Raw genomic sequence first — 13,107 nt, 5'->3', positions numbered from 1 at the left:
ATGTCATCTTAAAATGAAACATAACAATAATACTTAGACTTTTTTAATTTGCCTACTTGTAAAAATCTAATCATTTTCACCCTTCTGAATCATAACTAGTCAGAAGACACCCTGGTGGATGGAAACAGTGCACCCATGTTCAGAAGGAACACATGTTCATACAGATCTGCACATCACACTACTAACTCGCCACCTTTTAATAAATTAATTCTGAAATTTTCCTGGGTCACATCTATAACATGTCCTAACAGACAGTTTTGAGGGTTGAGAGGGAAACAGATCTTGAAAACAGTGGCATGGTGGTGGTAGAGGGGGGTGCTGGGTATCAGACTGATATAAAGGCTATATATATATATATATATATATATATATATATATACACACACACACACACATCTTTATGTCTACGGTCAGGCTAAAGCTTACAGAGCTGCACCAGTGTAGCATCGGTAACACTAGTCGAGTTGCTGGTCAACGTACATTTGTGGGGATGTTTTGAAGTGTAAAAGCAGGCATTACAGGGGTATCCTCCATGCTGACTGAAAAATAGTGGGTTTACTCCGTGTACCCTGGACTACACCTCTGGTTTCTCAAGTTGGCATCCGAGAGCCTACATCAGTGGTGCCCAACCCATTTTCTTTAAGGACCCCCTTCATGCACATACTGAAAAGCCATGAACCCCGTGCCCCACCCCTTGCTGAAACCATGCATGCTTTCATGCTTTCAAAAGTGAGATTTCCAGCATCAACAATATATCCTGGCTGAGCCCTGTTTTTCAATCCAGCTAAAGTTAAATTAAAAGCATGCAGCCTCACTTTTACATCTTAAAACAGGGGCAATGTGTGGACATTAATCACAATGGCTCTGAATGTTCAAAACCTTATTGACCCCCCGTGCTCTTTGGAAATGCCCTTGAGGAGTCCCAGACCCCAGGTTGGGAACCACTGGCCTACATCATGATAAGTCTCTTGTTGCACCACTATGAAAACATATTATTCAGAAATCCAGACCAACACAAATGTACACATTGTTGATTTCTGAACATCTGATTAAACACATTTATGAAAAAGCACAGTTCGAGCAAAAGAATTAAACTACTTTGACATTTATGTGGAGACATTTTTCCCAACATTCAGCAGCTCCGATGATTCAAATTTTAACACGACTGCAGGAGAGGTAACCACTGTGCATGCTAGGCTACATTGCAGCCTACTGGGATAGTAAATTAAATTTAGTAACAGTATTTAATTCCACTTGTGTTTTTTCTTGCTATATAAAGCTAGTTTTTGATAGAACGACTAATGTTGAATTTGTAGGCGCCACTATTTTGTAACATTTAGATTAGATAAATAATCCAGTGTGCCTGTTTGATGTAACCTATGCAAACATGTGTTTTTCTTTTCAGAAATGCTGACAAGGCGACTTTCATCTCCCCTGCGTATACTGACACAAACCTGTTCCAAACAAAAATTAGCCAACGAAATAAAAAACAAAACAGGAAAAACCTTTTAATTAGGTAAGCTCACAGTTACAAGCTATGTTTGTGGGACTGGGGGAGTGGGGGTGGGGATGGCATAATGTTGGTGACTTGATGTAACATTTACAAAATTAACACAACAAAAATGCTCCTCATGTGTTCACTCTATGTCATAGAGAAAATGTCCTCTGACCAAAAACATCCCTCTGCTCTCCAAGAGGTGCCTGTGTTTGGTTTCAGTGCATGATACACAACAGGCTGACAAATAAAACATACTAAAGAAACACAACGACGACAAAAAATAAAAACAAACAAAAAAATGAACTAAGCAAGATATGCTTTCCAAGTATGAAACTGAATCAGAAACGTACAACAAAAACTGTGCAGATCAGACGGAGTAAACAAATCCATGGGCGATCTGTTTCTGTGAAAATAAAGCCTTTTGTTTTTTAAGTTGTTCATGCAATTTGCTAATTCAAATACTGATCTCTTTACCCATGCATGTTATTTCTAGAGAACTGCGACACACATCTATGCCTCCGTTTCCAAAACGTTAAAGGTAATAATTATAATAACTCAAATACACACTTTGACACACACTCATACTTTCCAGACCAACTTTTCACTCAGAAGTCTGAGCCAGTTGGTGCTTCAGAGCAATTTCAAAAAGCAGGACAGCATGTGGTGTGGAAACCAGTTTAACGAAAAATCATTTGTGAAGTAAACTGGGGAGGGGAGTGAGGATATGATAGCATGAAGGTAACATCAACAGGCTTAGTCGCATGTAATGTTACCATCTATTAAATTCAATTATATTACATATCCACCATCCCATGACTTCTTCACTGCAGTTAATCCACGCACACCCACTCCCATCCTTCAATGCCATCACTGCACTGCCTGCTCATTGGCAGTGCTACCGGAGTCCTGAGGCTTCATCACATCAGGGAGTTCTGGGGGGCTGGAGAAGGCCTCGACGTGCAGCTGCTCAAACATCTCATCTGGAGGACAGAAGACACAGGGAAACATGAGCCCCATCGTGGCTGCATAAGTCATGTCAAGGAAGTAGATAGAGACTGAAAACTGATAATTTACCTGGAGGAAAATAGTTATTCAAGACAATTTAAAAAAAGTATGTCTGAGAGTAACCTGAAGGGAACAAATTAAAGCTGAACAACAATGGGACTTGGAATGTATGTCAGCATGTTTCAGTACTAGTCAGCAATCTAAAACAGATCTAACCTTTAAAAGTCATACTAAACTGGTTTAGTGAAAGAAGGAACAAAAAAAGCTAAAATTGCACCAAACAATCCTCCAGTTAAATCCATCATTCAGTGATGCCGAAATCAGGGAATTGTCCATCTCTCAGATGCATGAAAAAAAAAAAAACAAATCTGTGTTACCGCAACATTTTAAACTACATCCAACTATGAAAAAAGTACGCCAACTGAGGTTTTATGAGGCAAATACAATCAACTAGAGTGCAAAAGCAATGTGTGAAGTGAAGTGTGTTTAAGAAACCAAATATTCTGTACCAACCAGCAAACGGGCAAAACCTCACGTACACTTACTGATGGTTAATTAATCACCTGCATCTGATTAGTGGATCCTGTCTGCTACCTACACTTTAATTACCACTTTAGAGAGGGTGTATTTAGTTTTCAGCTAATTGTTTCCACATTTTCAACTTTTATCCTTGTTCAACAAACCAGACAGTGTGATGTTGTGTAGTGGGAACATTTCACATTGTTTTAACAACCTGAGAAGAAAATAAGGATTTTTTTATCCTTATGCACAAAACAAAAAAAACAAAAAAAAAGCTGTAGGAGGGTGTATTTTCATTCTACATAAACTAACTTGTATCAGTAATATTTGTAGACTATATATGGTCCTTTTATTTATCAGAAGCCACCAAATATGATTTAAAACACTGTTTTTAGGGTTTTCTGTTATTTTGTAGCATCTGGTACCATTTACTTCTTTTTTTAGCAGCTACTCAGCAGGGATTCCATGTGAGCTGAGTCAAGTTGAAAATGTGACACCCCAGTCATGACAACAACTCCCAGAACCAAGCCAAACTCTGTTGTACTTTTCCAGAGTTTTTCATCTAGCCTCCTTCAGCCTTCTCTGGCTTCCTGCTTTTACCTCAATGCCCTTTAATGTTATGTCATGATTATGTCGCATCATGGGACATTTGGGCATCCTTGCTATGACAGCACAACCCAAACTGGCACTCAATTACAATGGAACCGTAATGATATCCAGACAACCTGAATGCACCCATTCTACCTCATTCTAGTGCTGCTGCTAGTCCTGGACTTATACTGCAGTTTTGTCTGTATATGTGTCTGTATAGTAGGTCACTTGAGTTTTGCACTAATTGTTGTACATTTAATGTGTGGGACTATAAGTCTTATGGAACAGCATTTTGTCCCTCTTCATACTCTGTCAGTCACAGGATGACAATAAATCTTCTTGATTCTGCAGTCAAGACTATTAGAGCCAAGTCCAGTCGAGAAAAGCCAAGTGACAAGAGACTATAGAGCAGGAATGTCCCACTCAGGTCCTCGAGGGCTTACGATCCTGCAGGTTTTCTAGCTCTCCCTGTTCCAATAGACCAGACTCAAATGAATCATTGTGCAAAACTTGGTAGGCTGATGGATCCATTTTTTTGAGTGAGGTGTATTGGAGCAGGGATTTGTTGAAAACTTGCAGGATTGTGAAGCTAGAAGACAGACTTTAGACACTCCGCTATGCAGAAAAAAAAATTAAACTGCAAAAAAAAAAAAAAAACCCATAAAATTAATTTGTCTAGCTGTCATTATTAATTTGAATTTTAAGCACAAATTTCCTAAGCTAAAGTAAATGCAGAGAAATTGGGACAACTAACAAACATTTTCCATCTCTTGCAGCATTCCTTTCCTCACAAAACCCCTAACACAACATATCGACTGCATCACCAGTCAGAAAAATTAGAAAACAATTATTGCTGAAACATTGCTGTTCTTTCCTCGCACACAAACAGCAGTGGAAAAAACGCACCATTTATACGGAAAGCCAGACCAACTGTAGCTGGTGCTTGAGGTCTGGCGGTCTGGTTGGTAAATCCACAGTCCCCCAGTGTTTTGCTGTCCTCTAGCAACTGATCATCCTGTAGAAAAAAAAGTTGTAGATGTCAGAAAAACTCCCAAAAAAGACCTGTAAGTGAAGGAATCTGCATCAATTAATTTAATTATGTTTCTCTGATATTTATTAAAAGAATACATTTAATCAAATCACTCTCAAGCAAGACGTTTTAGAGAGGTATGATCCACAACATAAAATTTAACTAAACAATAACAACATGCTCCCTGATCCTTTAATACCTCTCCTTAAACTCACTTTGTAGAGCCGCTGGTCTTCAGGTGGTCTTTTAAGTATTCCTTCAACAATTCGCTTCAGCTCATAGACAGTGGTGGATTCCTTGGCATCTGTGAAGATGGTGGTCTTGTGACGCCGGATCATTAAGAACACATCCTAGAAAACAAAAGTTGCATAACTATTTGTCAACAGTGAATTGGATTCCTGTTTCAGATTAAAACTAAAGCAAATAAAGAATGTGATCCCACAAGCTATGATGTTCTGTGGGGATGCCACTTATCAAAAACTTGGCAGTAAAACTACTTTGGTGTAATTTTAATAAGGTGTGTAAACCATCAAAACCAAATATCCACCTAAGAACTCTTTAATGTGCCTAATCTGAATGAAGATAACGACTTTTATAGCAGTATTTCAGTGAGAATGTCCTTTAGATCTACTTACAAATAAAAACTTTATTTGAAAAAAAAAAAAGCAGTCACTTTTTCTTCAGAGCTGGGCTGCATTTGAAAACTCAGCATTCTTTGTAAAAGCCAGTAATTAATGAATAAATTATCTATTGATATGAAGGGTTGGATATTAACTTATTGAAACAAAGCTGAGTTTGCGGAACAATGTTCACCGTTATGTTTGACTATTCTGGATATGTAAACATATAATATTGTTGTTTGGGATTTTTCTTCTTATTTTAAGAGTTTTGTTTGCTTGTATGTCAGTAATGTAAGTTCTAACCTTATAAGGGACAAAAGATAGAAATGATCTTGTAGTCTTATGTTACATGATAAAGTTTATTTATAAACTGAGTACTTTCCATGGAGTTCTGTGTAATGGTAGTTTTCCTGCAAAGTTTATCCTGTTTTCTTTTCAGCCAATCTTTAACCAGGAATCCAAAATCCAAACCTAAAAACAAGAAATCATATTCTCCTGCATCATTGTTTTGGTTTTTTCTCACTCTCTCACAAGTAAGACTACCGGTAATTCAGTGGCATGCATGGTCAGCACCGTCAAAATGACCAGACTTCATTACATTTTTCAGGCCGCAAAACCATCAGAAACTGAGTGACCCAGTGGACCCTTGTACCGATGTGAAAATTTACATCATACAATCCTTGTCCACTAGGGAAAATATAAAACATGAAATTGCTTTACACTGCATATCACTATGTAGGAATTAAAACTTCTGTGCCCAGTTGCTCATGAAATTGCACTGCAGTAACAAATTATTAGAAAAGACTGCAGTCAAAGAAACAAAACAGTCAGTAAATATTCATAAAAACATCTCCGAACGCATAAAATTAAATAAAATTTAAAAAAAAAAAAAAAAAAAAACACCTTTAAAAACAGACCGATCAAAAATTGTTTGGGTTTACAGAGAGAAAAAACCAGCAAAATGCTACTGAATGAACAATATGATGGAGTGTTGAATAAATGATTTATTATATTTATTCCTCCTATAGAAAGCTCTCCTGAATGGTCTACACAGGAGTGTCAAACTCCAGTCCTTGAGAGCCAGTATTCCGTCAGGTTTTTGCTGTTTCCCTGCTCCAGGACACCTGGTTAAAATTAAATCGATCCAATAGCTTCTTGTCAACTTATTATTTTATTTCAATCAGGTGTGTTGGAGCGTGAAACAAAAGAAAACCCTGCAGGATGCCAGCATTCCAGGACTGGAGTTTGACACCTGGGAGCTACTGTGGTCTGTGGGAGATGCCGATATTCATCATGGAGGGTATGGGAGGGATCTGCGGCTGTCTTATTTGCCTGTTCAAGGGTGTGTAGAGACCAGCCATTGAAGAATCTGCTTAAATTTTAAATAGATCAACTTTATCTAATTATATGTATGCACAAGAATAATAAAATCTTCTAAAAGTGCATTAAGTTGAGGGCATAAGTTGAATGCCCAAGGAAAACAAGACAAGTGCTAATGGTTTTATTACTTTGGGGTTCCTCAACTCCAGTCCGTAAGGGGCCACTTTCCTGTAGGTTTTTGTTGTTATCCTGCTTCGATATCCACTATTCTAATTCAGCACATTTCCTAAATCCTACATTTTCAGATTCTGCGAGACAAACCACTCATTTGGGCCAGGTGCATGCAAGCATGGAAACCTGCTAAAACCTGCTAGATAGTGGTCATTGAGGAGTGAAGCTCAAGAACCCTGGGTTACTCTCTCATATGAAATTAAATTAACTCCATATGACAGATTATAACTGAACGAATGAGTCAAATTAGTTGATGATCATTACTATCTGCTGCTACAACAGTGTTGGGTTACTCTTGGTCACCTAAAGGGAAAATAAAAAGAGATTGAAATAGCACAGAAGTGTTAACCATATCAGGCAAATATGTTGATCCAGTAAGGAAAATTTACTGAAAGATCTTAATTAAATGACATTAGGAATGGTCACTTAGAACCTGACTTTTGTATTTATCCCTGATATTTAAGACAATTCCACCATAATGTTATGAAATGCTGAAATGCAATCATTTGTAGATGGAAATTTGTCAAAAATGGAAATAAAACCACAAAAAAATAACAACAACAAAAAAAACTAAGTTTTGTAGCAAATGTCATCAGGACGATTTCCCGGATTACTGCTCGGTGAGTCAAAATAAACAACTCAAATACGGGTAATTCATTGATGAGGTAGTAAATATATCTAGCAGATTCGAAGAAGAAGTAGCTATGTGCTAGCGAGACATAAGCATTGGATACCCAGTTGAAATAAGACCAAACAGCTAGGATAACAAAGGTTATAAGTTAAGGAAATATAGTAGAATGTTTTAAACTGAACAGATAAGCTTGTTGAATAAGTTTAGTGGCAAATGTTATATCGTCTGAAAGATTAGCCAAGCTAAGCTACCTTGTTAGCAATTCCTCCAGTTACAGATTAGAGAGCGAAGCTAATACAGCAAGCTTAGCTTTAGCAAGCTAACAAAACAAAGTGAAATGAACATTTTGGTAGCCTTTACGCATTGAAAGACATCGCTAAACACAAATTCAGGGTTTGTATATAGACATTAATGTCACAAAATAATGGATTTATAAATGAGTAAATTACCATTTCAAGTGATCAGCTAGCTAGCCAGTTGCGCCAGCCCTTTGAGTTGTGCCGTATATCCACAGACTGCACTGCTTGCGTATTTTACGTAATTCACGTATCACTCTGAATTCATGAAAGCCAACGACGCAGCGCCGAGTATGTTTTTATGAATTTGGCGCGAGGTGACTCCAAGCCTGGAATATACGCGCAGCTTGGGATACAGCGACTTTCTGAACCACTTGTTTTTTGAACTGCCGTTAAAACTGGATTATGATCGGTGAGATGGCGTTATTAATTATACTCAATGTTTAAGTATCAGTTACGTGTAGCTATTTGCAGGGTTATTAGCCAGCGACGTTCTGTGATGTTGGTCCGCCCTTGGAAATGTTAGCCTAAATGTATTTTTCTGAGGTGCCGTTTGTCAGTGCTAGCAAAAAGTTAGGTAATATTATTCTTTGACATACTGTTCATATTGCTCATAGGAAAGGGGGAAAAATAAAAACCAAATTTTAAAAAAAGAAGCTTTAGAGTAATATTGACATTGTTTACTTTTTACAGTTGATTCTGATAGGTGTTCGTAGTTGTGGATGATCATAAAACAGTGGACCAACAGTCATTGGTATATAAAGATGTTTTGCACGCTGGAACAAAACAGCTAGGTGTATTAATGTGATTGGCAGTTGTTATGCAACCATATGTCTTCAGATATTTTTTTCTTTCTGCATAACTGCATTATTTCTGCATTATATATATATTATTTTTTAAAAATGTACTTTTTGTATATAATTGCATAATAATGAATTATTTGGAGTCATTTTAAATTTTCTCAATGTTAGGTGTTTATTTGATGACTTATTGTTTATTTTGTGACTACTTATGGTTGTTTTGGGGTCCTTTTTTTTTTTTTATCACTTTATGGCGCGTTATAGTGATTTTCTGTCACATTGAGTTTTTGTGCATGTTCCTCATGATTCTGCATCCCTTTTTGGTTGTTTTATGTCTGCCTTTTGGTGTGCTTGCATCTTGTTTTCTGTCACATTTTATTTTGAGTATCTATGGGATACTCATTCAATTTCTGGAGAAAGACCAGAGAGGCCCTGGACCTGTTTTCAACAGGTCTGTTCACTAATCTGTCAATGCTAGTTAGACCTGTATGTTTGCATAAGGGTTTTCCTGAAAACATTAAGGAGATTGTAAAGGTACAATTTAGACAAAACCTCTAAAACCAGTTAAACAAGATGTTCAGAGTGACTGATCCCTTAACAATTGAATGTCATCATGTTTCTGTCTTATTTGACATTCGTAATAAATAAATTATTGCCATCACAAGTTTTATTTTAAAAACAGGAATGTTAACTTTGTCTATAGTTGACACCTACATTTAAAATGAAAAATTATAACTAATTGAGCATTTACTCACAGAAGGATTCTTTTAGATTAGCATGTTTTTTTTCCTTCAGCAGAAAAGAGACACTGACTGAGCATCATTTGTGTCAGTGATATATTGACTAGTATCCAATATTCCCATGCTTAAAGGTTTTCTTTTGCATGTTGCAGCTTGCTGTCTTCATAAAACACAATTGAAGAGATCCCTTCACAATGTCGGTTGCAGTGGAAACAACAGTGTCCAGATTGCCTCTCCCTCTCCCAGTCCACTTCTCCCATGCTGAGCAGTCATTCTCCCTCAAAAAGCGTCGACTCCCCTTTTCTTCATCATCTGGGTCCAACTCCCCTTGCTCTTCCCCTGCTCGACTCTCACACAGTCTCCCCCCACTGCCACCATCAAAAGGATGTCCACCACTGAGCAGGATGTTCCACCACCATCCATCCCCATGGACACCCTTGTCTCATTCTCTTAGTAAATCCCCTCCTCCAAATTCTGTATATGATCCTCATAAACACAAGTCTTATTTCAGTCAGTGCTTTACTAATTTGGGCCTTCTGGGAAGAGGATCCTTTGGAGAGGTCTATAAGGTTAGTACGATGAAGATTTGTGTGTTTCTGCATGTAAAAGCGGCTTATAAGTAGGTTATCTTACGGCTTTCTTTCAGTAAGAAAATTGGAAATTCAGCATTTAAAGCACAAGAATTTTGTGGGAAAGTTGGATAAGATATAAAAGTTTAAGGCAAGATATATTTATAACTGAAAGCTTAAAATTAAGAGATTGATCTTAATTGTTCTTCTGTTTCTGTTAAAAAAATAAAATAAAATTGGACATTGGCTCCAGTTTCGAGGGAGTTAAGTTGCACAACAAGATTTTCCCAAAATATCCTCTATGTTTGAGCAACAGTGTTGTGGTTTTCCAGCGGGTAAAAGCTTACATTCTGATTTATACATATCTGAAATCCTTCTTTCCTTACTGGGATAATAAATCTCAGGTTTCAACATCTGAAGAGAAGACAAGACTTGGATGTTTTCTGTCTTCTAGGTACAAAGCAACGAGGATGGCTGCCTATATGCAATCAAGCGCTCCGCTCAGCGTTTCAGGGGTAACAGTGAGAGGAACCGAAGTGTTAGGGAAGCCCGGAACCATGAACGCATTTGTCCTCATCCTCACATCCTGAATTTCGTGGCAGCCTGGGAGGAAGCTGGCAGACTGTACATTCAGACAGAACTGTGTAGCACCAGTTTGCTGCTTCATGCTGAGAACAAGCCCCCTGGTCCAGGTTTGTAGAACAGTCATAATAATAATAATAAAAAAAGACTGAAATCGATTATGTTTCCACACATGTAATTTACATACTTGTACTTTTGTTTGAAACACACCTATCCAGATGAGCCTGCTGCGTGGTCCTACTTGTGCGACCTCCTCTCTGCACTACAGCACTTGCATTCTCATGGTTTTGTGCATTTGGACCTCAAACCCGCCAATGTTCTCATAACCAACTCTGGTCGTCTCAAGCTGGGGGACTTCGGACTGCTGCTGGAACTGAACCCGACAAATGCAGAACCCCCTTTGGGAAAAGTTAAAGATGATGTCCAGGAGGGAGATCCTAGATACATGGCTCCTGAGCTTCTCCGTGGAGAATATGGACCTGCTGCAGATGTTTTCAGGTACCCACAGAAAAAAATTACAAGAAGAAACGATATTCTGAAAAAGTCTTTTGAAGTGTGGTCTAAAAATAATGATATATTTTTCTTATTAAGTTTGGGTGTTTCCATTCTGGAGCTTGCCTGTAATATAGAGGTTCCAAATGGTGGCGAGGGGTGGCAGCAGCTCAGACAGGGACATCTTCCCTCAGAGGTGACAAATGGTGAGATCCTTGTTTTCCCCAAATATATTAATATTTGTAAAAAGATTTGTATTTTAATACTTTGATCTGTGCTCGAAGGCCTGTCTGTTGAGCTACAGTCAATCCTACAGATGATGCTGGCACCAGAACCATCTGCGAGACCAACTGTGTCTGAGCTTCTTGCCCTTCCTTCTGTTAGAAAACACAAGTGGAAAAGGCATATTTATCTTCTAGCTGCTGAAACCATGTTGACACTGGCCTCATTGTGCCAGGTAATGGTTACTGTAAGCCTTTTTACTCATATTTACAATGGAAATTAATGCATGAAAAGCAGAGAGTCGTTAAGAGTAACTTTGCATTGCCAACCAGCCTTAATATATTTTTCCGTTTCATTTTCCCTTACAGTTGGTGATGTGTTTTGGCTGCAGACTCTTGTCCTCCATTCACTTGCCCTTCTTCCCCAATTGGAACAAGCCAGTGCCCTGCACACCTCCTAAGGACAGCTGGGATGGTGATCTGACACTGCCTCTCAGTAATATGCATACGGACCAAGGAAGTCCAGAGGATGATGCTGTTTTTCTGCATCACACAGACCCAGAACTTTCACCCTCTTTCTTGCAAAGGTTGACTTTTTGCTCTAAAAGTATGATGATTCTGTTATAGTCTGAAGGCATAAAATATATACTATATATACACATTTTGACCATTGCCTTTGCTTCAACTTGTAGTTAAAATGGTTCATTCTTGTTTATTCCTCCCTTATTTGTTGTCTCTCTACTTTTCCACAGAGTCAAATCTCGACTATCTGTGGAAAGCACATCCACTCCTCTTCCAGGTTCACCAGTAGGTACCCGTCAAAGTCCTGCCCATACTTCCACTTGTTCAATTCTAGGTGACTGGTCCTCCTGTAACTTGGCTCTGACCCCCTCCAGCATTCATTCAAATGCTTCTTGTCACACCCTCACACCCAGCGCAAGCTCAATACTTACCGAGCGGTATACAGGCTCTTCATCCACAAAGTCCTCAGAGCGATGTCGTCGAAACTGGGTTCAGACAGATGAGGCTTTAGTCCGAGCCAACTTCGAACCTAAAAACCTGCTTAGTCTGTTTGAAGAAACAACTCTTAAAGAGTAGAGGGACAACCATGAGTATAAAACTTCCATTTTACATTCATGGGCAAAGTTTTTCTTCACTTTGAAATGTGAAAAAAGATGACCTAATGCATGATGTTTAATATTTACTTTGTATGAAGCGTTGTCTGTAATATTTGTTCTCCATCAGATTCTTTTAATAGTATTTGAGAAGGGGCTTGAGGGAAAATGTTTGATTATATAACCAGACCTTACCGCACTTTTATGTTTGTGTAAATGCAATCTGTTGCTGAAATGGCTTGATTTATATTTGAATAAGTTATAAGAAACCTGTCAAACTGTAATTTCACTTGTCAGTTACAAAATAAAGACTGCGGGAAACAGTCAAAAATTGTGATACTTGTTATGATTACTAAGCAGCACAAACACAAAGTGTGATGGGTCTATTTTGTTATCTTGAGTCATCTAGTAATACCCCAAGGGATTTAAACCTAAGGGACATGAACAAATCCCTGGAATAAAATTAGTTTGCTCTGTGTTTTTACCACTAGGTGTCAGTCACGCATTACATGCTGAAAACCAGAAACAATGTCTCTTGTCTTATTGTGGACATGATGTTCTTTTCCTGAAACATATTTAAATCTGGCCATTTACTACAAAGACAGCCGAAGCATAAAGGTGCCAAATAAACACATAATTTAAAATAATATGTAAATGTGCTGCAAGTGGCCAAGAGATGACACTTTATAAATCATAAAAAAACACTTATAAACCATTCAAATTCCATTATTGCACTGAAAATTATCAGAAAGTGGAATTAGAGTCTGTATTTTATATAAGTGGTTTGCACATCGTTGATTATTTTTATAAGTTAAACACATTAAACCTAGAACTTCCTCATGCTGTT

The 13,107-nt window shown here is 38.0% G+C and overlaps 2 protein-coding genes across 2 annotated transcripts; one reads left to right on the top strand and one right to left on the bottom strand.

Moving 5' to 3' along the window:
• Positions 1–1,495: 1,495 nt before the first annotated feature.
• On the bottom strand, positions 1,496–7,973 carry LOC306771791 (elongin-B). The gene is made up of 4 exons (XM_079261108.1): positions 7,895–7,973; positions 4,859–4,993; positions 4,520–4,628; positions 1,496–2,478 (listed from the first exon to the last, which is right to left on the bottom strand). The coding sequence occupies exons 1-4, from the start codon at positions 7,895–7,897 to the stop codon at positions 2,366–2,368; spliced, it is 360 nt and encodes a 119-aa protein (XP_079117234.1). The 5' UTR covers positions 7,898–7,973; the 3' UTR covers positions 1,496–2,365.
• A 1,502-nt stretch (positions 7,974–9,475) lies between these two features.
• Positions 9,476–12,243, top strand: pkmyt1 (protein kinase, membrane associated tyrosine/threonine 1; the record flags this gene model as incomplete). The annotated part of the gene is made up of 7 exons (XM_079260553.1): positions 9,476–9,850; positions 10,305–10,542; positions 10,651–10,930; positions 11,024–11,130; positions 11,209–11,381; positions 11,515–11,732; positions 11,898–12,243. The coding sequence occupies 7 exons, from the start codon at positions 9,476–9,478 to the stop codon at positions 12,241–12,243; spliced, it is 1,737 nt and encodes a 578-aa protein (XP_079116679.1).
• Positions 12,244–13,107: the final 864 nt, after the last annotated feature.

The sequence above is a fragment of the Telmatherina bonti genome, assembly GCF_933228915.1.
Source record: "Telmatherina bonti genome assembly, chromosome: 21".
In the NCBI taxonomy this organism is placed as follows: domain Eukaryota; kingdom Metazoa; phylum Chordata; class Actinopteri; order Atheriniformes; family Telmatherinidae; genus Telmatherina; species Telmatherina bonti.
The sequence above is the reverse complement of the archived record's forward strand: the minus strand, read 5'-3'. Positions and strand labels throughout refer to the sequence as shown.